The 27,619-nt window shown below is 42.9% G+C and overlaps 1 protein-coding gene across 36 annotated transcripts in view; it reads left to right on the plus strand.

Annotated features, from left to right (window-relative positions):
* RBFOX1 (RNA binding fox-1 homolog 1) overlaps window positions 1–27,619 on the plus strand; it is a 1,496,801-nt gene that overhangs the window by 1,460,075 nt on the left and 9,107 nt on the right. For 9 of the 36 annotated variants that reach the window (XM_080981485.1, XM_080981483.1, XM_080981514.1 and 6 more), the window contains one exon: window positions 10,726–10,778. The exons of the other annotated variants lie outside the window; for them this stretch is intronic. In XM_080981485.1, coding sequence (XP_080837611.1) covers window positions 10,726–10,778 — 53 coding nt within the window. The remainder of the gene's footprint in view (window positions 1–10,725; window positions 10,779–27,619) is intronic. 36 annotated transcript variants of the gene reach the window in all.

Here is a 27,619-nt window from a genome sequence, read left to right on the forward strand (position 1 = left end):
AAGCTCCCTGGACCAGTTGGTATCGCTCAGCCTAACCTACCTCACAGGGGTGACATGATGGAGGGATGATGTCATGCCATGTTGGGGTCTTCGGAAGAAGTGTGACATAAACATGATAAATGAACAAACAGACTCAAATATGCCAGAGCTACAAAAGAGAAACCACAAAATGAGTGCAAGTGGGAGCAGGCCAGGTGATATAATTGATGAGACTCACAGTAACTCAAGCACATGTAATATTAAATAAGTAAATAAATGCACTGTGTTGCATATATACCATTGCAACCTTCCCCACCCTGCTGCCCTCTGGAACAGCCCTGCCAGCATGGACAGTGGTCAGGGATGATAGGACTTGTAATCCAACAACATCTGGAGAGCACCAGAACCATCCTTAGAGGATAGCACTCTCCTTCTGTTGCTGAAGTATGCCAAAGCAGAGCAATACATGTCTAGCCCAAGCCCATTTAGCAAATCCACAAAATCTTCAGCAGAAAGAAGTTAAGCAATAACAAAGGGGGCGTTCCTGAGCAGATGCTCAGAGCTTTTCTCTCTCCAGGAGCAACTGCAGCCTCTTAAATCCTCCACACTCTTGGAATTAAGAAGCAGAACTTCGAGACCTCCCACACAGCTGAATGCTCCAGAACCCCACCCGCACTTTAGAAATTAAGCACTTACTCTGTTACCAGCAGCACAGAACACATCCTTCCACACAACAGTGGGTGGAGGATAAGGCTATCAGTGGTTACCAGCAATGATGGCTATGCTCTATCTCCACAGTCAAAGGCAATAATGCAGGAGGGGAGAGTAATCCTGTGCTCGTGTCTGGCTTGTGGGTTTCCTACTGACATTAGTTAGCCACTGTGAAAACAGGATGATGGGCCACTGGCCCGATTCAGCAGGCTCTTCACAAACATGGAGTGAGGGGTTCAACTCCCCACCCCCCATTTCATTGCTATGTCATATTTTTTTCAGCATTTTCCCATGGGAACATTTTCAGGGATTGCATGTCATTTGGTGGGGAGAAATGATAGGAGGAGCAATAGGTGTAACTCTTACAGAAGGCCACATTAGGGCCACACCAAAATAATAGATTTCTATGCAAACACTTCCATCTAGCGAAGCAACAGTCACTGTCCCTACACCCAAAAGATGCCTTGGAGATGTAGCTGGAGTAAAGGTTATATTTATATACATATAAGCAGTTGGAGGAACTGCCCACCAACACTAAACCAAATAACCGGATTAAAATAAGTACGGGCAAGGTAAATGTTTTCCAACTCTGGTAGGGTAATATCCGTCCAGTCATTTGGGTATGTAATACAGCCACACATTGCAGCTTCCCTGCTAAGGATGGGATGAAACAACACTCTCCCTGCTAGGTGAGCCTTAGGTATGAACCTGGGAAATGCACTCTGCCCCCGCTATGTGCATGCCAGGTCCAAAAGGGCGCTCTCCCAAACCCCACCAGGCACAACAACAACAGGCTAATCCCTGAAGGATGTCCTCAACCCACTAATACATCAGTTTATCTTCTATTATTCCCTCCCACTTACTTACCCACCTGTACGGAATGCCATAAATGGCTGGCAAACCCCACGACAACCAACTACAAATTAGTTCCAGCAGTGAGGAGTAAGCAAAAAGTAGAGGGACCATACAGCCAATCAAGGGATTCTCCCCTGCAAAAATTCCTACCCAGACCCTTCAGCAGGTGACAGCTAGGTGCAGAAAGTAGGGAAAGTCAGAGGAGGATCCAGCTTATCAACCAGGCTTCCCACCCTTCTTAACTGCCCCTCATATGCTGTTGAGGGGCATGAGCTAGAGAAAGGGGTGTGTCATAAAAGACAATCCTCAGTGGACAAGCACATATTACATTACATTCAGGGCTGTCTTTACCCAGGGGTGCAAGGGCCGTGGGGCACCCGGGCGCCAAATTCTGGGGGGCGCCAGGCGCCTGCCGCTGAAGCCGCCTAAGCTCTTAACTATCTACCTGTTACAAAATAATAAATAATTTTGATCAAGCTAGAGAAACAAAATACATATATACCTAGGTATTACCGAAATGTATACCTACTGTTTCACTAAAGGACTTTCGACTTGGTGCGCTCATTTACCAAAGACGCATGACACCAGCGGTGGTGCTTGTCAGACTCAATGACGGCGCTTGTCATTCTCAATGGTGCTATGCATGCGAAATTAACTAAATTTGGGGATCTTTGCACCCCAGCGGCACATATGCTAAAGATGGCCATTGCATGCATCCAATGAAGTAAACTACAGACCACAAACTCTTGAGCTGTCACACATTTGTTAGTTTTAAGGGTGTCACAAGACTTCTTTGTTTACTCTGCAACAGACACAGCTACATCTCATAAATCTCAGTCTCTATTTTGTAAAACCTGCAACACAGGGTACTCGTTTAGGACATATCAGGAAAGGTGCTGGTTCTGTCTCTACATGGCAAATGCAGCAGAGCTGATCATAGAGCTTTGATCTTACAATGACTGGGAACATAGAGATAAATAAAGTAAATAACAGAAAGCTAGCCTCCTTTCCCCAGCCATATACGTAAAACCCAAGTTGCAAATAGCTGTGGCACTATTTAATAGCCTTGATATTGAGATAAAGGATTTGGAAAAGAGAGACTAGGAAGGTCTTTTAAAAAAGAAAAGAAAAAGAAATACACTGAAGCAGTTCTCCATCAATTATTGCAGATAATCCTACTAAGCCAGACACTAATGCAACTGGAATTTGCAGTAATAAAGAAATGGAATGTTTCAGGCGACAAAACATAAGTTAATTCAACAGAATTACTCACAGGGAATGTACATCATGCATTATTCTTATAGACCCAGAATGGCTATCAAGAAGGGGATGCCAAATCAGCATTTGCATAAAACAGACACTGTTTCTTGCATTCAGATTTGGTAAAAAAAAAAAAGAGAGAGAGAGAGAGTTGGTCCTGCAAGTCTAAATACTTTATGGAATGCAATGTTGGGAAAAGGTATATATTTTCTGCATTACACTTTATTGCACTTTATGTTTGTACATACACACTCACACCCAGAGCTGTAGAGCTATTTCCTATATATATTCAGGCAGTTGTTAAAGTTATGTTGCCGGGATTTTGAATACCCGTTATCTTGGGTGTACAGCCAACAGCAGGATTGTTTGCAGGTCCACATGTCCTATAGACGTGAACTTTTGACATGGAATTGTCTCCCTACATAGCACTCTTTTTGTGATGAATGCTCAGCAGCGTGTTACCAGGTGGCTGTAGACACCACAACCATCCTGTATACACAAGATAAGATATTCTATAAGACAAGTATTGAAAGACAGGAGAGAACACCTAGCATGAAGTGGCAGAGAGCATTCAGTTTCCCCCTCCATCTCTATATGTATCAAGCAATTTAATTATTTATTTAAGGCCTGTGCAATAAAATAGCCATGCAAAGAAGGGGAAACTGAATCTATACATTACATACACGTGCACAGTGGTGGCCGATACCCAATGGGACTGGTGGGGTGGAAGTCTGGGAGCCCAAACAGTAGGTGGCACCAGAGCCAATGACAGGCAGAGACAACTAATTCTAGATCTGTCCCCATCTTCCTCCTCCCTGATGCATTCTACAAGGGGAAACAGTGAGACAGAGGAAGAGGAAGTTATCAGGCAGTGCCACCCCTTGGACTGGTAGCAAGTTGGAAGGCAGGTGGGAGCTGGCTGAAGGCAGGCTGAAGTTGGTGGGGCAATGCCCCATTTGCCGTTCATACCTCCGGACCATTCTCTAGGTCAAAAGCAAAGATGGGGATGTTGTAGGCCTTCAACTCCCATCAGCCCCAGCTAGCTTGAAAATAGAGATTATGAGACTTGTAGTCCAGCCATATTCAGAAGGTCACATCAGTATGATAAATTAGCATTAATAACAGCCAGCCAGGTGTGTGGCTTACAAAATACAGCATATTTCCCATGTATGTCAACCCACCAGGAGCAGGATGCACTTCTTGACTGTGACACCTGTGTAAAGGTAAAGTTAAAGGGACCCTTGACCATTAGGTCCAGTCGTGACTGACTCTGGGGTTGCGGCGCTCATCTCGCTTTATTGGCCGAGGGAGCCGGCGTACAGCTTCTGGGTCATGTGGCCAGCATGACTAAGCCGCTTCTGGCGAACCAGAGCAGCGCACGGAAACGCCGTTTACCTTCCCGCCAGAGCGGTACCTATTTATCTACTTGCACTTTGATGTGCTTTCGAACTGCTAGGTTGGCAGGAGCAGGGACCGAGCAACGGGAGCTCACCCCGTCACGGGGATTCGAACCGCCGACCTTCTGATCGGCAAGTCCTAGGCTCTGTGCTTTAACCCACAGCGCCACCAGCGTCCCTGACACCTGTGTAGGACTAAAAAAAAAGGTGTTGAGGTCTTTTAGGTATCTGGAAAGGCATAATACATGACCTTGGTGTTAAGCCTTTGACTTGCTGGGATATAGGCTATGCAGGATTGGCCTACTGGGTTGTGGGTTTTGTTTTTTGGCCCTAGGGCCATATTGCCTTCTGGGCACCACATGCCAGTGGTGGGTGGGACCAGAGACCAAAGTAGGTGGAGCAACATATGCAATTTGTACAGTGGGCTTATTTATACATACTCACACACCCCTCTGTATCCTCAATCCAGAGGGGGATCAGGCCATTCAAGGACACATTCCATCCAGGGAAATACATTCAATGGGGGTGTGAAGCAGGGCTGGTGACAGAGGCAGATTTAGGGGAGTGCAACCAGTTTCACTGGGCACAGACCCTCAGGGGCACCGCAACTATTATGTAGAATGGAAGGCAAGAAGTGGGGGCACCAAGGTCTGCCACTGCTGGTGAGGACCTGGGGAGAGTTTCTAGGGCTAGGTGGAGAGGATTGGAGGATTCCATTTAGTCCCTGGGCCTGTGGTGCCTTTACCTGTTATTTAAAGAATTTTTACCTTGCTCTGCAGCCACAAAAAGCTCCCAGAGCAACTTTCAGATCACTTACAAGCACGACAGTTTCTGTCTTCAGGTTTAAGTCAACACACAAAATGATGGGGGGAACAAGACATAAACAAACTTGGGTATATGTCCATAGTTAAAATGTGTTAGGGCTGTGATTTCACTGAGATGTATGTTTTTTCACACCAGGTCATTTTTTGTTTTGTTACAACCTGCTCATCAGTCATCAGGTTTTAGCTTGGTTTTAGTCATTGGTAAGAGGTCTGGTTCCAGGAGTTGTGTGGGCCTATCAGGCCTTCGGTACTTGACCAGCACCTTTTTCTTTTTGCAAACTATTTTAACCCAGTTGTTGTTTCTAAAGGCCTTTAGTTATTCTGAATTTGCAATATAAACTTAAATGATATTTTTATGCATTCATTTTCCTTTTTTAAAAGAAACAAATCAAAGCACAGAGCCAGTTTCGGCTTGCTCTAGGGATGGATGCATCTTCCCATATCCACCCCTTGTCCTTTTTTGTGTGGTGTTCATTTATTTTTAAATGAATCCTAAGAAATCCCATCAGGTCTGCTGAAACAAAAAACATATATTTAGGAATTGGTCCAAGGACTGCCTTTTTTCTATTTAATAATTTTACAACTGCTTGGAGCAGGTAGTAACTACCATGTCATTGGAATGCTACCAGGGGCATTGTACAGAAAAAAAGATGACTGCCCTTGTAGGTACATGGTGGTAGCAGCAATCTTTTCCCTGGTACAATAGTTAGCTAATTTGGACTACAGGCCATAAACATCTGATACAGTAGAGGGCTATTGAAGCAAGCCCTTCAGAGAAACAACACAATATACATGCATGCTGATTGTACTTAAAAAAAGAAAAAGAAGAATATGAGACAATCCATGATCATAAGCAACTTTATAATATGGACAATTTTGAGTTAGAACTCATCCTCCCTTTAACAATTGTGTCCTAGTTTTGATGGCCAAAGTGAGGGACATGGTCATAGTTCCTATAACCTTAGGGTTAGGATCTGCCATTAAACTTGAGACACAAAATTCAACTTGAGTTTCCCAAGTGTAAAGAGACTACTAGGGAGATAATTTGGGGTCTGATATCCCAATGAAAATTAAAATATAGAAGAACATAAGCTAATGTTCCAATTGACATTTCTCTCTACCATACCCCAGGAAGGGACAACAGGTTATGATGTATGGTTTGTGCTGGGAACATTTTAGAAGAGATTTTTACCACATTGACACAGTGAAATTACTGGCTGCTCTAAGAAGCTGTAAAATGTTTTTGTTTTGTTTTAAAAAGGGAATAAGGAAGTTCTTAGTGGATCAGGTCGTAAGTGGGCCAGTTGTGTTGTTAGACCCATACATGTACTGGTGTGTAGATTCTGCTGACTAAAACCCATACCTGTGCTCCTAAATCTGGAGCAAATCAGAATCCTCTCACAAGCTTTGTACATGCAGCCCTCTCTCTTCCTTGAGGACCCACACCTACAAATAGGCTTCTTATGAGCCGCTGCCCTCACCACTTGTTCACCCTTTCAAGTTATATAGAAGGTGGACATACACAGGTGGAATTTAGTGGTTCATCTGTGGCTCTACCTATGCTGGAATGGACTGAGATCTCAACAGAATTCATTGTGACTCTGTCCTGATTTCAGTAGTTGCCATGAGACTATCTACTTCTGTGGACATACACAAAAGCTTCCTGTGCCAATGTGGATCAGATTGGTCTAATGGGCAGGCCAACCAAGGCCCATTGTGTTGCAGATATCTCCAGAACTTCCAGGATTCCTTCTGGAACATAATGTACTCTAGATAGATGATAGATAGATGATAGATATATAGATAGATGATAGATAGATAGATAGATAGATAGATAGATAGATAGATAGATAGATGATAGATATAGTTGAGTAGCACCTTCGAGACCAACTAAGTTTGTTCTCAGTATAAGCTTTTGTGTGCACACACACTTCTTCAGATACACAGATATCTGATAACAAGATACCAAGAACAAACTTAGTTGGTCTATAAGGTGATACTGGACAATTAAAAAAAAAAAATTAAAATATTTATTTCGACTGCATCAGACCAACACAGCTACCTACCTGAATCTAGAATAGATTTGACAGCAGAACCAGCACTTCTTTTCCACATTGGGTTCTGGGAAGTCTTCTGTGACGCATATGTCAGTTTGGGGTGGGGCCAGAGGCAAAGTGGGTAGAGTAGCACAGGCATTTTTTTTACCTTTCTACAGCAGGCTAGTTTCTACATACACTTGCCTACCCCTCTCTATCCTGTGTCTAGGCAAGGAAGAGACTACCAGGGCTCAAGGACATATTCCAGCCATACAAAAATATTTCAGGTGTGAAGAAGGGCCAGTGGAAGTTGTGGCCTGGAGAGAGTTCCAAGGGCCAGATGAGAGGCCTGGGGGGCTGCATCTGGGGCCTGGTCCTGAGGTTCCCCACCCCAGTTCCAGAAGATGGTCCCCTTCCAGAAGGTGCATTCTAAAAGAGGGAGATGGAGTGAACATTCAGTGAAAAGCCATCACTTTTAAAGTAGTATAATAGTGCTGTAAAGATAAACTGTGGATGTGGCTTAACACAGTTACATCTCTAGAAATGGGTTTTATATAAATCTTTGCCTGTGTCTTTTGTAAAGCCTACGATACAGCAGGCAATAGAGGATCAAGACAGAGAAAGTCCAGTTAGAAGTTGTCATTTAAATAGGAAAAACAGGACCTTGGATAGCTCCAAGTGAGCCTGGTTTACTGTCATTCCTTCTCATGTAACTGTAGGAAGATGTTATCCCAGAAGGGAGCTAAATGGAACTAAAGCCTTTTGTAAGCTGACAAGACCTACAACAAACATTTTCTGGATGGAAACAGAACGATTCTGTCCATCTCAACCATACAGAATAACACATTTGATAATCCAAAGCACAATCCTACTTGCTATAAGACAAGACAGTTTGAGGGAGTTCTCCATCACTTTTCCAGATTATTGCTTGCTGTGCAATATTTCCCACACGCCTTGTCAAGTCCAAAACAGCTGCCTGGGCATGTGTGATAAAGTGTCTCTATGACTACTTTGACACATGGCCAGCTATAACAAGCTTTCTTGCATGTTTATCAGCCCAGAACAAAATGCCAGGGATCCTTGGATACCTGGATTTGATTTCCACCTAATATAAATTTTACACCAATCAATCAAATTCTTAAATAATGTGTGCTGACTGTGATCAACAAGTACTTAGATACACTCTAAATGGACCCAACAATATGGGGAGTGGGATAGAAATTTTATGGCATTAAGGTAAACATATGCCAACATACAACTCATATGGCGTCCTGTTCCTTGGGTGCTTGAGGCTCAAGGAAGAAGTAGGCAGCATCCAGAGAAGTAACGTTATAATAGGAAAGGGCAGATCAAATGGGTACTGTCCAGTCAAAGTCAGAAAAATCAGGACATGGCAGGCAAAGGAAGATCAGTGCAGGGAAAGTCCAGTTAGAAGCTGTGCACGTGAGCCCATCTGAAGGCTGCTCTCTCTCACTGAAGTAACAGTAGGAAGATGTTGTCCCAGCAGGGAGCTAAAGAAAACTGAAGCCTTATGTAGGCTAACAAGACCTGCACTGTTGTTGACTCCACCTCTCTAGAGGAGCTGTCTGTCTTATCAAAAGGCCTTCATCTGATTTTGCAGTCTTTGACTTCTGTGAGGCTGAGGTGGGGTGGGGAGGTACTGCAAAGGACTCATATTCTACGGATAGTGGTAGGCCTTTGCCCTCTGGCTGACAGTTCACAACCATCCAAGTCCTCTTTAATGCACTGCAAGGTCCCAGGGTCATGCCAAGCAGTTTTCTGGTTCCAGTTTTCAATCCATCAGTTCATTAAGCTGAAGTACTTGGATTCATGTGACCATGAGAGGTTGCTTACAAGTATATCTCCTGTTCAATTCACACATAATATACCTTGCCACTTTGCAAATTTCATCACACATGCTGCCTGTGATAATGTTAAATAAATAAATAAGCACAAGCTTCAACTCAGCTTGTACCTGTCAACAGTTAACATGTCATCCTCTTACTGTTGTCCAAAATCATCCATAGCTTAAATAGCATTTATTCCTATGGTGCTGTCGTTGCACTTGCACTCAGTACTCAGGTCAGGCAATAATACAATGTTTTAAAGTGTGCATTGGTGCTGTGTGGCGTGAATTGTGGTCCCAAACTTGCCCATGCATGCCTGTACTACACAGAGCCCGATACAGTGTATGCAAACATGGACTGGTCTTGGCATAGCATGGTCAACTGCCATCTCTTTCCTGTTCAATAGTAATAATTTGGTATTTTCCAGTCCTTTTCCCACAGCACACAAAGCCCTAAGTTGCAGTCCATGATCAGAGCAATCCCACCAATTTTAATAAGATTGGGGGTAACTGGCTTGGGGGGGGTGCATTACAATTAGCTGAAAAAGAATTGGAGTACTTTGGCTTAACTGGATTGAGGATATCTGTGACAGGCACCTACCCACCACCCAGGTAGCATCTCACCAGCCTTTTTCTTTAATTGCTTTTATGGAGCATGAGACCGGCTTCTATGTTGCAGTGGGTTTAGGACCAATCTTATGTGTGATTACTGGCACTGTGGTGTCTCCTTAGCGCTGTGGCTGAGCAACCGCTGTTCATTCCAATGGTGCTTGCACAGTATCCCTAGGCTGTCGTGCATGGTGTGTTGAGTGTGCCCTTGATTTACACACTTTACTTCTGCTAGCCTTCCAATGGAATGATTGCATGAGTAAATGAGGCATGATGGTTTGAGCCAGATTATGGATATGTGGTCTTCCCTTTTTATTATTATTTTCATTATTTCCTTATTCAAAGCAGTTAAAATGTTCTTAGCTCTGTCCCCTTCTTTGCAACACACTTTAAGAAAGTAGATCAAAAGATCTGGGCAGGCGAAGGTTTTGGGTCACTTAGTATTCTGTTGTGAGTAATTTATATCAGTGCTGATATGGGAATTGCACATGATGGGAACTTCTGGCCCTCCAGATGTTGAGGAACTACAACTCCCATCCCTGGCCATTGATTATGCTTTTAGGACTGATAATAGCTGTAGTTTCACAACATCTGGAGGGCCAAAGATTCACTACATCTGGTGTATTAGAATCATGTATTATGTCATAAATGTTTTTGGTGGGTGGGATACTGAAACCATTATTTTCATATTGACATTGGAGCTGTGTGGTATGAATTGTGGTCCAAAATGTCTCAGGTTTCTACTTTCAGTGCTGGTTTTTGCTGTTAGTTTTACTAGATTATCCCACCCCACCCCAATAAGAACAACAATAAGAAGGAAGAAAAGGGTGCTATAACCAACATTGTTTGCCTTAATTTAGTTTATACATTACTATAAATGTAGCTTCATTTACAAAAGGGAAAGTGTGAAGTATAATTCAGCATGAGCACTTTTGCAATGCTAAAACTGACATCCCCAATGCCCTAGTCTTGTGTATCGTCCATTTTCCAGTGTCACCATTATGCCATTGAAAGGGACCTAGCATGTCAATCTTGTGACCCTTAGAAACTCTCAAGTAACAGGATATGTCAATACTCCTCCTCTCTGCATTCATTAAAATTAAGCACCTCCCCCCCCCCCTTAACCCATCTGTAAACATAAAGTCAATCGGCAGCTAGGAGCTTTCCCAGTCAGCAAGCAGTATTGTGAATTTTATCTTCTCTTGCAGAAATCAATTCGTCTTCGTTGCAACAGATGAAATTTCTTGTAACACCTCTGCAGGTAACAATCATTGATACTTCTTGATGCATCCATCCGAGTCTCAATATCCTTTTACACATGACACAGTTAATCACTAGAGAAAGCCAAGTAAAGCCCATAAGATAAATCTTTGGAATAGCTTCCCTCAGTCACAGCGCAAAGCCTCTAGGCTCTGGCGTAGGAAACACATTAGGTTATTCTGCTGACGTTTGATGTTTTGTTTCACGATTACATGATCTAGGAAAGTAATAGTTATTCTGAAGTTTCTTTTAAAAAAAAAAAAAACAGCTGTGCAAGGTGGAGAAAAAGCAAGATCCCAAGTTGGAAACACAATTAAAGGCCCTGGGTCTAATCCTAGAAAAAACAACACCCCCATTGCAGCCAACTGGACTTCAGTTAGTCAAACCTGGTTGCACATGTTTGTGCTGGTGGGATTCCCACTGACTGCCACACCCAGCTGGTATAGTAACCATTGAACCTGGAGCTTCACCAAAAATTCATCAAGGCTACCATCCATGTGAGTCTTTCTGCCAATGTGTTTCTACCACACCCAAGTGAATCCCAGGCCCTTCAGAGGTGCCTCACTTTCATGTTACCTCATAAACACACCTTTGGGACTAACCTTGAAGAATAAAATTTCACATGAAGCTGAACTGGCCACAACAACACTAGTTGTGTGCGTGCATAAATGGGCCTAAGTCCCACTAAGTTTTTTTCAGTGAGACAACTAACTTTTACTTGATTTAGTTCGAATTGGCACTGGGGATACCCATACTCTGTGAAAGTTTTCTTTCCTTCCTTTTTCCCCCTCTTCCTATTTCTCACCTTTGTTTTTAAATCCACCCCTGCTTGAACTCTCTCCACTGCTTCTCTCTAACCAAAATTGGTTGGGAGCAGCAGCACATAAAAACTAGCTGCAGTTTCTTTTAAAGCCACTTTAGCTATTTTTAAGCTACTTTTTAAAAACTAAGGAGAGATTTCAAAGCAGCTTGGGGATTCCATTGATCTTGGGGTTTAGCTACTTTAATGGTTCCAGAACACCTACAGAGAATCTGGAAGAGCATGTATTGTGTATCTGTCCCCTTCAACGGCACCCACAGGGTGTGTCTGGACATGGACAGTTTAGCAGAACCAGACTTCTTCCACACTTTGAAAACCCAGTGATATTTTGTAGCCAGGTGAGCAGTTCCCCTTTCCCCAGATCCAAATAATGGGAGGGGTTTGGATTTGAACTATACTATAATGAAAAGCCTAAGTGCTCCTTTTCCCCCTTGCTAAACTCCTGGCCATGATTGCCTTCCACTATTTGGGGTTTTTTGTGGGGGGTTTTATTGGGGGGGGGGAGAAAATGGGTTGGAAAGGGAAGGGTTAAAGTGATAGAGTCAGTTGCTGGAGCAGAGCAGAGAGATGAAACGCGGAATAGGCAATAGAGCAATACAAGCCATATCTGTCCACCCCCACCCCCACCCAAATCTACTGAACAGATGCACAATAGGCTATCTTCATCTGTCTGCTTCATTGTGTAAAAAAAAAAAAAAAGAGTTGGCATTAATTTCATAAAATTATGAAGTTAAAAAAAAGCAGGACCTGAACAGTGAAAACAAAGGAGTAGAGAACAGAGTGCTTTGTGCATGATGCCATGCTCTATAAAACAAAAACATTGTAAACACACAGTTTTGCTTTCTGAAGCCGCTCAAAACCCTGCTTGCTTCACACCCCCCCCCCAAAGTAAAACCATGGAATAATATACTGGGGTCCTGCAATACTTCCACTATAGTCATTTACTATGAATCGGCCATTGTTCATTATCATGATGTAGGAGCACATTCCAGCTCAGACAGTGGAACATCCCTAATCAAGCCTAGCACAACTAAGTATGTATTTACTGTACACATTAACAGTGCAATCCTAGACATGCGTATCCATGCATAGTTCAATGGAACTTATTCCTAGATAATTGATGGGACTATCTGCCCTCCCACTTTCTCAAACAGAACAAATGTTTGTTCTTTTTATACAGTAGTTTTAAGAATGCTGTTGAGGGTCCCTATCCAAACCACACTATCCAAGTTTGAACTGCTGTTTTAAGTCAGGTGGGGGGGGATGTCAACCTGGTGCCCTCCAGGTGTTGTTGGACTCCAAGCAACACCAACCTAGCCAATGGTGAAGGATTCCAGCAGCATCTGCAGGGTCACAAGTGACCCCACCCCTCTTGTATGTGCTTCTACTATATTACGATTAACTCTCAGTTGGTGGTATTTCAATGCTGAATTACTACAGGGAAGAGGATTGCAATGTTTCTTTGGGGCTTCCTAAACAGGACTGTTCAGAAGTAGATCATATTACTTCTGTCCTCATGAGAAGAAGCAATTGATAGGAAAGGACCATAGCTGAGTGGCAGAGCATCTGTTTTGCATACAGAAGGTCCCAGGTTCAATCTCTGGAATCTCCAAGGCTGGGAGAGACTCACTGTTTGAAATCCTAGACAGTCACTGCCGTCCATGTAGACAATACTGAGTTAGATGGAGTAACAGTCTGATTTGTTTTAAGTTAGCTTCCTATGTTCCCATGAGTAGTAGAACACCCTTTTCATCAAACCAGGTTACTTTTTGGACAAGCATATGTGATAGCCATTAAATTCTTCCTCAGTTTGGAGGAGGAACAGCAGCAGATCTATCCTCACTGAAGCATATAAGTGCTAATCAGAGGCTGTGTGACCATCTGTCAGGAATACCTGCAGCTATATCCTGAACTGAGCAAGAGGTTGGACTAGATGCCTTTAAGTCCCTCCCATCCCTGTGAATCAATGAAAGAAATTCAGGGTGGTCAGTGCATAGTTAAAACTGTGGCATTCTCTCCCACAAGAGGCGGTGATGGCCACCAACTTGGATGACTTTAAAAGTGGATTAGAAGGAGAATGCTATTGGCAGCAGCTAGCTTTGATGGCTACATTTTACCTCTGCTATTGAATGAAGTATGCCTTTGAATACAAGTTTCTGAAAACTGCAGGTGGGGAGAGTTGCTGTTGCACTCAGGTCCTGCTTTCCACATGCATTTGGTTGGCCACTGTGAGAAGAGGGTGCTGAACTAGATGGGTCACTGGCCTAATCCAGCCGCCAGACCTTTCTTATGTTCTTATATACAGAAATGAAGTCCTTTATGACTTTACTACTGAAGACAGTGTGCTGAAAGCTTAGGATTGTAGCCAAGTAAGTTCTACTCAGTGTACACCCATTGAAAATTAATGGACAGGGCTGATTTTCATTAATTAGAATTGATGGATCTACTCTGAATAGAACTTATTTGGATATATCCCATCATGACATTGGAAGCAGAGCATTAATTTAAACCAGTGTACGGTTTCAGAATGAACATGCTCTGCACTGTAGCCTGTTCAGCTGCCTGTGCTCCCTTTACTCCATGGCTCCAGGGTGTGGAAGTTAATGGAACTGGGAAGGCTCAGAAGACACTACATGACTGGAGCTGGATTATATTTGATGTTACCTGAAGATGAGACTTGGTAAACTACTAAAAGAACTACCTTCCTGGACAGGAGCACAATGGACCCATTAAATGATAAAATTTGCTCCCACAAGAAGTAGTGATGGCCACCAACTTGGACAGCTTTAAGAAAGAGGCATAATCATGGCTATCAATGTCTACTAGCCATAATGGCTATGTACTGTCTACACTATCAGAGGCAGGATGCCTCTAAAGACCAGTTGCTGGGAATCACAAGTGGGAAGAGCACTGCTGTTGAATTCAGTTCCTCTCACATGATTCCAACCAGACATTTTTATTCCCACCTTGTTTTGTGAATGTACCTTTTCACATTCTTCACTTAGGAACAGCTCTGGTTGATCTTCCAGTATAGAGAACATAATGTGTAGCACTTTATGAGTTTGAACTTTCTAGAAGAGTGGAAGGTTATAGCTCCTCGTTTTTTCTTATTTTTTTTTTAACATAGCTAAGCATTATTACTGGCACATCCAATACTACATTCCCTTTGGGGCAACCTTCCAGGGACCACATGCTAGTAGTAGGTGGAGACAGATGCCAAAATGAGTGGAGCAGTTGATATCAGTTTTACATTTGCAGAGGGCTGGCTTCTGCACACAATCATGCACCCTTCTCTCTATCCTTCATCCAGGCAAGCAAGAGACTTTTCAGAGCTCACAGACATGAAAAAAGCACCCAAGGAGGGTGTGCAGCATGGGAGTGGCTGGGAAGGGACGTGGCCTGGGGAGACATTTAACTTCCAGGCCTGAGGTTCTCTACTCCTTCCATAGAGTGATGAGAAAGGTTGAAACATAACATGCTTCTTACAAAACATGACACCACCCTTTTGTGATTGGTTTTGTCCTACTCTGATATACTTGGCTACTCTCCCCCACCCTTCCTTTTCCCTTCTATTCCCACCCCAGCTTGGGATTTTGCTGATCTAATGTTGTTGGTGGCAAGACAACTAGAACAGACTTTTGCCATTTCCATCCTCCCCCAAAAATCCTCCTCTGCATGGGGTGTTTCTTGTTCCTTTCTGTTTAATGAAACAGGCATCCTGGGTTTGTTTATTTGTTTTTGTTTTGCATAACATCTTTATTCTGAATGGATCTATTGCATTTGGGTTAACTGTAGAAATAGTTTCAGGATTCAGGATACTACCAAATGTGCTAACCACAAAATATGCACGTATGTATTTATAAATTTACACCTCTCAAGTCAATGCCAAACATTGCCAAAAAGAGCAATTGTCATACTAGAGAGTGAGAACAAGGCACATTTTGTGTTCTTATAGTGTGTGTACTGCCACTGAGGGTTGTTGCTGTTGTGGGGGGGGGGGGACTTTTGTACATCTCCAGCTTCCATACATATATGCATAGCTAGGTATTGAGGGAGGGAGTCAATTTGCATTTAAATGTGAACCTAACTAATTCACACCTCCTGAAACAGGGTCCAAACTGAAATGCAGTCTTCTTGTGAAAATCACACTTCTCTGAATTTTCCAATACACTTAACCAGCCAAGCAATGTGTACAAAGCAGGAAAATTTCAAATTTATGAATCTGAAATTAATACTCTTACTGCTAGAATTAAAATATTAGAGAAGGAGTCACAAAACTAAAAATCTAAAAATTTAAGTCAGGCTGTAAAAAAAAGTTCACTCTGAACTACAACTCCTTGTGACTGAACACATACATAAGGCAATAATGAGAGGTAGAAGTGTTTATTATGAATTTGGTAACAAAGCTTCTTGTCTCTTAGCTCATGCAGTCAAAAAACACAAAAAAATCAAAAATCAGATTACTTGCATGTATGATGCCCAAGGATGAATACGCAATGATACTTTGGGGATTGGCGAAATCTTACAGGAATATTATATTTCCCTGTACTCCTCCAAGAATGCTTCACAATCTTCTATAGGGGCTTACCTCTCAAGTATGCCTTAAAACATTGTTGTAGGAGCACAGGGACTATTTGAATCAACCAATATCCCAAGAGGAAGTAAAGGAAGCAATGAAAAGACTAAAATTGGGCAAACCACCATGGTCAAATGGCATCTTGAGAGAATATTATAAGGCATTCAAAATGGATCTCTCACCCTGGTTAACTAGACTATTTTATTCATCTTAGAAGGAGGTGAAATTCCCCAAAGGTGGCGAATCTCAAAACTGACTAGATGACCCTCTGGGTCCTTTCCAACCCTACAGTTCTGTGAATCCAGTACACCAATTGTGTGACTAAGGCTAATGGTGAGGCATGATGGAAGTTCTAGTTCAGCAGCATCTAGAAAGTGCCACATTTGCTACCCTAGTGTACACTAATAAAGATACAGCAAATGCAGTAGAATAATTAGCTAATAGTGTAGTAAAAATACTACAAAGTACAGTAGTCAACTAAGAAATGGGGGGGGGGGGGGAACCCACACAATATTGTGCCTTATCAAACTGTAAAACTGCTACTACTAGTTACCATACTACTAGATTATACTCTTTTGTCAGTTCTTCCTCTTCTTATTCTTCTATACATATGAATTCTATAGACACACACTATATATACATATTGTGTGTGTGTGTGTGTGTGTGTGTGTGTGTGTGTATTCCCCTTCTGTTCAACCTTCCTCAAGCTCTGATGTGTCAAAAATAGAGAGATCCCCAGCTATGTCTTGGTACACATCAGGTGGCCGTTAGTGTACATGATGTTTTACAGAGTTTACCACAGCACATCCCTTGCATAGACTACAACCTGTCTCCCCAAGCCACACCTCCTTCTGCCCTACATTGCACCTGCATCGAGTGTTTTAGAAAGGCCGCAGTGTGTCCTTGAACTCTGATAATGCCTTTTGCTTGCCTGGATGGGAGATAAAGAGGGTTGTGTGAGTGTGTGTGGAAACTATCCTACTATACTGAGGTAAAATATACATTGTTTGCTCTGCTCACTTTTTATCTCTGACTCTGCCCAACACTGGAGATTGTGGTGTTTTTGGATACATGGTTTTATTTACACACATAGAAAACATGATCATGTTCCCCCGTTAGGCTGCCGTGGAAGCCGCCTCAAAGCTTTGGTTTCATCACATAGAGCAAGTCTGGAGTGTCTTCCCAGCTCCAAATGAAACTACCCCACTTGGCCCTAGCCTATCATTCTCCTACCCCTAGGATAACATGGTGTCCAGCTAGGTGAGGGGGGGAGGCCTACACCCTTCTCCTAGAGGCATCACTAGGTAAAGGTAAAGGGACCTCTGACCATTAGGTCCAGTCGTGGCCGACTCTGGGGTTGCGGCACTCATCTCGCTTTATTGGCCAAGGGAGCTTCCGGGTCATGTGGCCAGCATGACTAAGCCGCTTCTGGCGAACCAGAGCAGCGCATGGAAAAGCCGTTTACCTTCCCGCCGGAGCGGTACCTATTTATCTACTTGCACTTTGACGTGCTTTCGAACTGCTAGGTTGGCAGGAGCTGGGACCAAGCAATGGGAGCTCACCCCATCCCGGGGAGTCGAACCGCTGACCTTCTGATCAGCAAGTCCTAGGCTCTGTGGTTTAACCCACAGTGCCACCCGCGTCCCTAAGAGACATCACTAGCTAGTTGTTTTATGGCAACACACCTGTGCTTGACTAGTTCTTTTGCCATATATAAAGGATGCTTGGCAGGCTTGGCTAATGCCATTAACTTATCAAAGAGTTTGACCACTTCAGCAGTTCCTTGAACTACAGGCTCTCATCTTACAGCTACAAAACCTTAGACTTGGAGGGAACCTGAATACATCATCAAAACCACTGCCACCCCATGCTTGTAACAGTGGCTTTCAGGCTGCAAAAAGGGTTGGTGCCCCCAATTTGCAAGGTGGTGAGGGTATTTCTTCCCCACTCTCCTTAAAAAATAAATAGCAAAGTTGCTGCTCCAAGCCGTAGCAAACGAGGAATTAGATTCAGGGCACATTTAAAGCTGACGCTATCAAATTTGCACATTCTGAAACACAGCTGTCCTTCAAAATTCACACTTAATCTGAATTTTGTGATGCAGTCCTCCAACCAACCCATGTTTTCAAAAATCCATTTATTAGGCAAATCTGTGCACAACAATGGATATATTAGTGAAAAGAACATTAAGATGCACTATATTGAGAGAAATTATTTGTAGAAATGTGTGCTCTAGTCAAACCTGCAAATGTGTATGTGAAGAGAAATTCAGAGTGAAATGCTGAAGAATTTTCATGAGGACTCAAAAAAAAAAGAAGAAAGAAAATTAGCAAATTGCTGTAGAAATATAGAGAACTGAATTTAAGGTTGGGAAAATGGGAAACCGAGAGAACCAAAATCAACACATTCTTCCATTCTTAGTCACTACTTCATTTATAAAATAACACCTGAATTGCTGATCGCTTAGCAAAGCCACAGCCTGGAGCAACTGAGCATCTCATAACAGTCTAAGTAACCCCCCCCCTGGAATGTACAAAAGCGAATGTAAGAACTGAACCTGACAAATTTGTCCTTCCCTACCTGCAGCCAAGATGCCAGGATTGTTATGAGGAGTTGGGTATGGGTGGGGCCAATAAGTTAGGGTTATTGTCCAGGTCTATAACATGTTCTTGTTCATAAATGATACCAGGCATAGAAAATAGGTGAATATATTAGGGTGGGGATGGGGAATGACTGGAAATGTAAAACCAGATAACACTTTTTGCTCTATATTCACTAGAGCTTCAGCTTTGTCAAGTTGCAAGAGCATCAGAGAAAACCCGTAAGATGATTGTGCATGAATGGCACCTCACTCCAACATGTACTAGTTCAAATATATAGTCAGGGGTCTGATAGATGCATTTGGTGGACCAATTTGAAAATGTTGAACTTTTCGAGGAAAATTAAGGCTGGATCTACACTGACCTGTTTAATGTTATTAGAACGATATTAAGATATATCCTCCTAAAATAGCACAAGGAATACTTGTAAATTAAAGTGCTTCTTACCTTTGTTTTCCCCCATCAAAATACCGTCTCCCTACTGCTGGTTGCTCCGCAGCGCCCTCTGGTGTCAACATTATGAACGTTAAAAGTAGGACGTCATGTGTCCAAGTACCGTATTTTTCCATGTATAACACGCCCCCGTGTTAAGACTACCCCTATTTTTGGGGACTCTAATTTAAGAAAATGGGGAGAGATGGCCCAGAGTTGTTGAGCTTTTGTAGGGGGGATTGCCCAGAGTTCTTGAGCTTTTTTCTGGGGAGGGGGAATGCCTAATATCTCTCACATGACTGACAAACACTGACAATCGCATGCGTCGCTGATGCAACCAACCGTCTGCCCGCTTGCTGCCACCAATCACCCACCCAATCGCCATAGACAAGCTCCTGCTCGCAGCTGCAACCAAGATAAGCTATCTTATCTTTAAAAGACATCTGAAGGCAGCCTTGTTTAGGGAAGTTTTTAATATTTAATGCTGTATTGTTTTTAACATTCGATTGGAAGCCGCCCAGAGTGGCTGGGGGAACTCAGCCAGATGGGCGGGGTATAAATAAATTATTATTATTATTATTATTATTATTATTATTATTATTATATAATCGCCCATCCCTGCTCAGCACTATCCATGTATAAGATGACCCACTATTTTTTACTCTATTTTAGAGTAAAAAAAACCTTGTCTTATACACGGAAAAGTACGGTACATTATGAAAACCACTCCTTAACCCTTCCTTAACGTTAAAAACCATGAATGTAGATCTGCCTAAGAATCCTATTCAACTGATGTTCAGATTTTTATTTACTTGGCATCGTTATGTAGCGCTTTAGACCAAAGAGGACCTTGTAGTGGCAATGAGCTCTCCAGTAATAGGGTGTGTGGATGGGGCAGAGTCCTCCCAACACCAAGAACGTGGGTGCTTAGCTGGACAAGTTTGTGGTAGAGTACCGCAGCAGCAAAGGCAGAGCCATGCAGTTTATTTTACCTAATTATTCAACAACATTTGCATACCATTTTACTGTAAATAAAGCCTCTAAGCAGTTTGCAAAGAATAAATGTTAGAAATTGTCAGTAGAAAACAAATGTTAAAAATAAGCTTATGAAAAGGGGAAATGAAAAAAAATTGACAAAAGTATACATTATAAGCTAAGGGTTGAAAGACCTACATTGGCTCCCAGTACGTTTCCAAGCACAATTCAAAGTGTGGGTGCTGATCTTTAAAGCCCTAAATGGCCTCAGCCCAGTATACCTGAAGGAGCGTCTCCACCATCGTTCAACCCAGACACTGAGGTCCAGTGCTGAGGGCCTTCTGGCAGTTCCCTCACTGCAAGAAGGGAGGTTTCAGGGAACCAGGCAGAGGGCCTTCTCGGTAGTGGCGCCCGCCCTGTGGAACACCCTCTCTTCAAATGTCAAGGAAATAAACAACTCTCTGACTTTTAGAAGACATCTGAAGCCAGCCCTGTTTAGGGAAGTTTTTAATGAATGATGTTTTAATGTATTTTTAATCTTTTGTTGGAAGCCGCCCAGAGTGGCTGGGGAAACCCAGCCAGATGGGTGGGGTAGAAATAATAAATTATTATTATTATTATTATTATTATTATTATTATTAGGGTTCTTTTCGGCTAACTTGTAACTCAGAGTTGATCCACTGACTTTAATAAAGCTTGGTCAGTCATGTTCATTAATTTCCATGGGTCTGCTCTGAATAGAACTAACTATGGCTAGAACTCTAAAAGTACTGATTAAAATACATGTCAGCTTTACATGCATGGATATGCTAGCCTCAGCAGAAGTGGTTTTTAAGATACAGGGAAAGTGTCTGCCTAATGTCAATAGGCAGAGAGTTCCAGATTGTAACAGCTGCCAGACTTCCAAGTGCAGCATGAACATTTTGTAGTGCCTGTAAAAGTCCCAGTTCCACAGATCAGAGTAGTTATATATGGGGTAAGTAAACTGGCCCCAAGTGGTTAATGGCCTTACATATTGATAACAGCTTGAGTCTGGCCCAGTAATAAATTGGTAGCCAATGCAGATCTCTGAGCAGAACTCTGTTATATGCTAATTACAGGTAGGGTAGCTGTGTTGGTCTGCTGTAGTCGAAACAAAATAAAAAAATTCCTTCCAGTTGGATCTTAGAGACCAACTAAGTTTGTTATTGGTATGAGCTTTCGTGTGCATGCACACTTCTTCGGATACAGAAGTGTGCATGCACATGAAAGCTCATACCAATAACAAACTTAGTTGGTCACTAAGGTGCTACTGGAAGGAATTTTTTTATTTTGTTTCTGTTATATGCTGACAGTGTTTCACTCCTGCCAACCACCGTGCTGCAGCGTTCTGCACTAACTGCATTTTCCAGTCCAAACGCAAAGCAAGCACCGCATAGAGCGCATTGCAGTAATCCAGCCTTGAAGTCATCTGTGCCTGAACAACTGATCAAGCCATCCAGCAAAGGCTCTGGATTTGTGATGTTGGTTCTGCTGGTGGAACCACATGGCTCTGACCTTGCTACCCCTTGCCGCAGTCTCAGCCACTTCAAGAATGGGGGAAACCATTCTTTAGCACACTATTAGAACAAATGGCTTTTGGGTTTTCTGTGGATAGACGGTTGCTCTGTTTAGCTCTGAGAGTGGGAAAGGAGTGAGGCAAGGGGAAAACCACTCAGACCCAATCTTTCTAGGCATGGGACAAGAGGAAGTGTGAACAAGCCCTATGTTGGCAACCCCTCTTCTATTGTGCTATGGTGCACAATTGAATCCCCCCAATAAATCCAACAATCCTTTATATTGTCTGGCACTTTCAAAGCATCTTTCTATTGCTGTAGTCCATAGTGGTATATGCCTTTCATGGGCCTTGACTTCCTCTTTATCTCCCCCCACCCCCTCCCAGGCCATCTTCTACAGGTTAGCTGTCAGGGTAAGAGGCGCGACGACAGGGACAGCCACCAGTCGACACTCGGATTATCCTCTCCCCTTGCATAGCTAAAGTTTGATTAATCCTTCCCTCTCGCTCAGCGAGAAACACTGGCAAAACCTCCTGGCATCTTTGTCATTATCTCTTTGACAGCTTGCCTTTCTTGCGCTCACAGTTCTAGGTCAGTCTGCATGGCTAGTCAAACGTGACAACTTGACAAGATTAAGGCAGGCCGGGGTTCTGCAATTTGTAAATGGAAGGGGTTGCACTCCAAACCTCCATTGATAACAAAGCAGTGCATATATATATATATAGAGAGAGAGAGAGAGAGAGAGAGAGAATTATCTCTGTTTGTGCCACACTCAAGCATGTGTGCGGGTCTCTGTAAGAGCACGCATGGGCAACGGAGTGTGCAAGTAATCCTAGGATTATGCAGTTTCCCCAGCTATACAGAAAGCGCAAAATGCTCCAGCAGAGATAGAAGATTGAAGTGTGTGTGTGTGTGTGTGTGTGTGTGTGTGTGGTGTGAATGCCTACAGTAGAGTCATAGTTGGAAGGGCCATTGTTCAGTGGTAGAGCACCTGCTTAGCATTCTGGTTTCTCTGGTTCAGACCCCAGCATCTCTGGATGCTGCCTGCCATGAAGATTCCCTGCCTGAAACCCAAGAGAGCCTTTGCCAGTCAGTGTCAGCAATACTGCATTAGATGGACCAATGATCTGGCTCACTATAAGGCAGTTTCCTTTGTTCTCATGCCCCTATGTGTTCTTGACTTGGCAGGGGCTCTTTTCCTGCTTTGATGGGACTACAAAAATGGAGGTGATCTAGGTATCGCGCACCTGACAGGCAGATCTGTGTTTGGCTTCCTGAGCCACAAGTTTGTATTCTACGCAACTCATACTTAGGCAAGAGGGGGAAATGTCACAACAAATACAGTCTGAAACATGTAATTACAATGTTCTGTCTCATAGAAGCATAAGGAGAGCCAACTGGATCAGGCCAATGGCCTATCTAGTTCAGCATCTCATAATGGCCAACTAGATGCCTGTGGGAAACCTGCATGAAGGACGCAAGCAAAAGAGCATTCTCCCCTCCTGCAGTTTCCAGCAACTGATATTCAGAAGCATTATTGCCTCCGACCACCAAGGCAGAGCATAGCCACTGCAGCAAGTAGTCACTGATAGCCTTGTCCTCCATGAATTTGTCTAATCCTCTTAAAGTCATCCAAGTTGGTGGCCATCACTGCCTTCTGTAGGAGCAAGTTCCATAGTTTATGCATTGCAAGAAGAATCACTTACTTTCCTCTGTCCTGAATCTTCCGACATTCAACTTCATTGCATCTCCCTAGGTTCTAGTGTTATGAGAGGGAGGGGAAAACTTTTTCTATCCACATCTACTTATGTTATGTTCTTAGTTCAAATGATCTGCCATAATTAAAAGATTGAAACATAACAGAAGAGAACACTTCCTGTGTTCCCTTCCTCTGAGTGCAACAATAGGAAAAAGATACACTGCAACAGCCCAGCTGAGGAAATTGGGTTTTTTAATTACTATTTTGGGAAAGTTAGGTACCCAAGAAGGCTACAAAGTACAGAACACTAGAGAGATGCTTTGTATTCAAGGGCCTCACTCCATCAATCCGTTTGCATAGGCAACTTTCCACATACACACAACATGTGCAGATGAAGATGCTCAAATGCATTTATGTCCACATCATGAGTCACACCTGAGCCCCATCTTTGCGCATCTCAACTGTTTGTGTACACATGTATACCCGTTGTACACACACCGAATGTGACATCTGAACACCCCTAGTGTGTTTCCTGCCCTGGCATCCCTTTGAGAGGGGTATCTGCATCCAGAGGGCTAACCCTCATGAGCGTTTCAATTTTTGTGTCATGTAAGGGTGCATTTTGAAATTAGCATTTAAAAAGAAGGGAGCCAGCATGCTCTCCGTTTAAGCTGACACTGTTCCTTTTCCTCTGTGGAAATGAAATTTATTAATCATAATAAAACCATCATATTCTGAAGGCAGAGGTCACCCTGAGGAAGAAAAAGAAAGTTTATTCATCACATGAAAGGGGGGAGCACTCAATATATATTCTCAGATAATATCTGCATGGCTGTTGTTTGGAAATGTCTCCCTGCATATGCTGATGCTTAGGTTTCTTCATGAAGAGTTTGACCCTCTTGTATTACACAAAGAGGGGAGCGTTCTCTTTAAAAGCAGTAAGCGAATCATCCCAGCAATAGCTCTTTGCTGGTAGAGGCCAATGAAGTGACCCATTTGATGGATTTGCCTTGTTCATTTTGGAGAAGGCAGTGAACTGCTATCAGAATTTGGCCTGAATCACAGGTGGGGATCCTGTCACCAATGGGAGATATTTGGTCAGATGTCCCTCATGCACGGGTGAGCTATACAAATCTCCCACCCAACCAGTTAGCCTGATCTATAGCACCACATCCCAGATGTAAACAGCAGTGAGGGGTATGTGAAAAATGATGCCCTGACAGCCATCACATGGTACCACAAAAAAATCCTTCTCTACCTCTACCTCTCCCCTCCCCACCCCCAGGTATGGCAACATTTTACCAAGTGTGGGTAGGTGGATGGGTTGCAATATTGGCTTATAAGAGCAGCACTTGCCTACAGGGTAGATTTTGGCCCATGCTGATTGGCCCAAAGAAAACCCCAGAATGCCTTGCTGCCATCTTTCTTGTGTGGTTTACTTTGCCACTCAAGTGGGCCAAAACCATCTAAGAGACAGAGGTATAGGACCCCCACCTAAAATGAATGGTGCATCCTTGAAATTAGTAGAGTTCCAGGTATGCGATAAGGAAAATGTCAGTTCTGGCCTCAGTTTATATATAATTCTGCTTTCTCTGTGTTCATTAAATAAATGAATTATTATTATTATTATTATTATTATTATTATTATTCCATGGTGTTTTAATTTAGGTATGCCACCCATGTATAACTTTGCTTTCACAAAACTGTCTGTGGAGACATATGAAAAGCTGTTTTGTAGGGCTTTTTAGGGTCAGGCAGGAATCAACTTGCACCTCACAGTACATCTTAGAAATCTGCTAGTGGAGAAAGGAAAGAAGTGGAATTTAGTTGCTTCATTCATAAAGGTAAAGGTAAAGGGACCCCTGACCATTAGGTCCAGTCGTGACCGACTCTTGGGTTGCGGCGCTCATCTCGCTTTATTGGCTGAGGGAGCCGGCGTACAGCTTCCGGGTCATGTGGCCAGCATGACTAAGCCGCTTCTGGCGAACCAGAGCAGTGCACGGAAACGCCGTTTACCTTCCTGCCGGAGTGGTACCTATTTATCTACTTGCACGTTGATGTGCTTTTGAACTTGCTAGGTAGGCAGGAGCAGGGACCGAGCAACGGGAGCTCACCCCGTCGCGGGGATTCAAACCGCCAACCTTCTGATCGGCAAGTCCTAGGCTCTGTGGTTTAACCCACAGCGCCACCTGCGTCCTTTATATCCACCATTAAAAGTCTTATTTGCTTTAGCTCTCCATTCATTTGTTTTCCATTTATTTTAACAATTGATTCAAAGTTAGTCCATTCGTTTTCGCCATTCTCATTTCTTTTCATTTTTCACTATTGTCAACAAGGGACCCAACCAGCCTCGGGATACCTGTAACTACCGTGTTTGCCACCCACATGGCCTGAGACTTTCAGGCATTCTACTGTTCAAAGCAGGACAACTGCCAAGTTTCAAAGAAACTGTAGAAAGGATCCTTGGTTTGAGGCAATTTCAAAAAGGCACACATCCCTTACAATCCCCATTGCTTTCAATATGAAATCCAGTTACATTTCTCCTATGTACAACTTTTGTGGTTATTAGGATGAAATGTTTAGGCTTTCTACTCCCACTCCAAAGACCCAGCTGTGTCAAATTTGAAGGAGAGAGAGAACACCATGTCACCATTTGGTAGACATCAATTTTCTGTCTGTCCATTTCAACTACTATTCCTCTTCCCAGTTCCTTTAGCCTTTCTCTAACTAGTGCTGTAGTTACACCTGTAATTATCTGTATTACATCCTAATAGAAACAGTGAAGAAAGGACTTGTTTTATTTTCATTTGGAACTCATTTGTTTTGATTCCTGTTCGAACTAATTCATTTCATTTTTTTATTTTGTCCTTTTTCGTAACAAGTGCACACTCTTCATATATTTTAATATCTGTAGCCCCCCTTGAAGCCAGTTATGGCAATGAGGTATGATGGTGATGATGAGGATAATAATAATAATAATAATAGTAGTAGTAGTAGTAGTAGTAATAGTAATTGTGCTGGTTATTTTTGGCATCCATCTGTCTTGAGAAAATGGAGTGCACCTGTGGAGAAGTCAAACTGCTGCAATAGTAGCACCAAAGTGACCTCCCCAGGATGCAAGTCTGAGCAGTGTGTATGGAGGTCCTGGGCTGCCCAGACTACAAGACCCCACTCCTCTCGGCCTCAATAATGTTGTCCAGAGTACCAATCTGGCTGCAAAAGTTGCTAGAAAGAGGCATACCAGGTGCCATCTTAGGTGCCGTCTTAGGTAGGAGTTGCATAGAGTTGTATAGAGTTTACTTCTTAGCCGCCTCTTCTCCCAAAGATATCCCACAAGGCAGAGGAGGTTTAGGGCCAGTTTTCCTTCTCCTAGATGGGCTCCCTTCCCAGGTTGATGAGCCCCATCTGCCTCTCACTTCCCTATACAGCATGTGCAGAAACTGCCTCCTGGACTGTTGGACTTACTATTGCTCTCATCCACTCAATCTGCCAGAACCCATCTCTTCATTCAGGGGAAGTCCCTAACTTACCAACTATTTTTATTATAATTGTATTATTTATTAAATTTGTATACCACCCTATACCTGCATGTCTCAGGGCGGTTACAATATAAAAAACACACAATACATAATAAAAACAAAAACAACCCAATGAAACAACCAAAGGTTTGAGACCCATTGGCTACCCCCATCTGGTTTCGCCAGCCAGTCAAAGCAGTTTGTGTGCTGTGGCTGCTGTTGCATTCTGACAGCTTCTAGGAGCCGCAGGTGAGACCACGGTGTGTCCCCCACCACAGGTGATTCCCCTCTCTAAATACCACATGCACTAACAACAACAACAACATACACTCCCACAAGCAGGAAATGTATTATAGAAGGTCTGTGGTTTGTCTCTGATAGTTTGTGTTGGGTAATTGCTGGCATATTACAGCGAGAATGTGAAATGCATTAATGGTTGTAAACTATACTTTATTCAACATCTCTGGGCAGTCATTTTACAAACCACTTTCTGAAGATTTTCTTCTTCTTGCAAAGTGTGCTATTCATCTTTTCAATCAATCAATTATAAGCACAATTCAGGGGGGGAACCCAGTTAAGTTTTTCAGAAATGAAAAAGCAAAGATGTGAGGAGGGGGAGGGGGAAAAAAACTTAAGCGAGGGTATCCCCAAAGCATCTGAATGAGAATTGAGGATGCTGAGTAGCTG

This window comes from Podarcis pityusensis (assembly GCF_964106645.2).
Source record: "Podarcis pityusensis genome assembly, chromosome: 14".
Taxonomy (NCBI): domain Eukaryota; kingdom Metazoa; phylum Chordata; class Lepidosauria; order Squamata; family Lacertidae; genus Podarcis; species Podarcis pityusensis.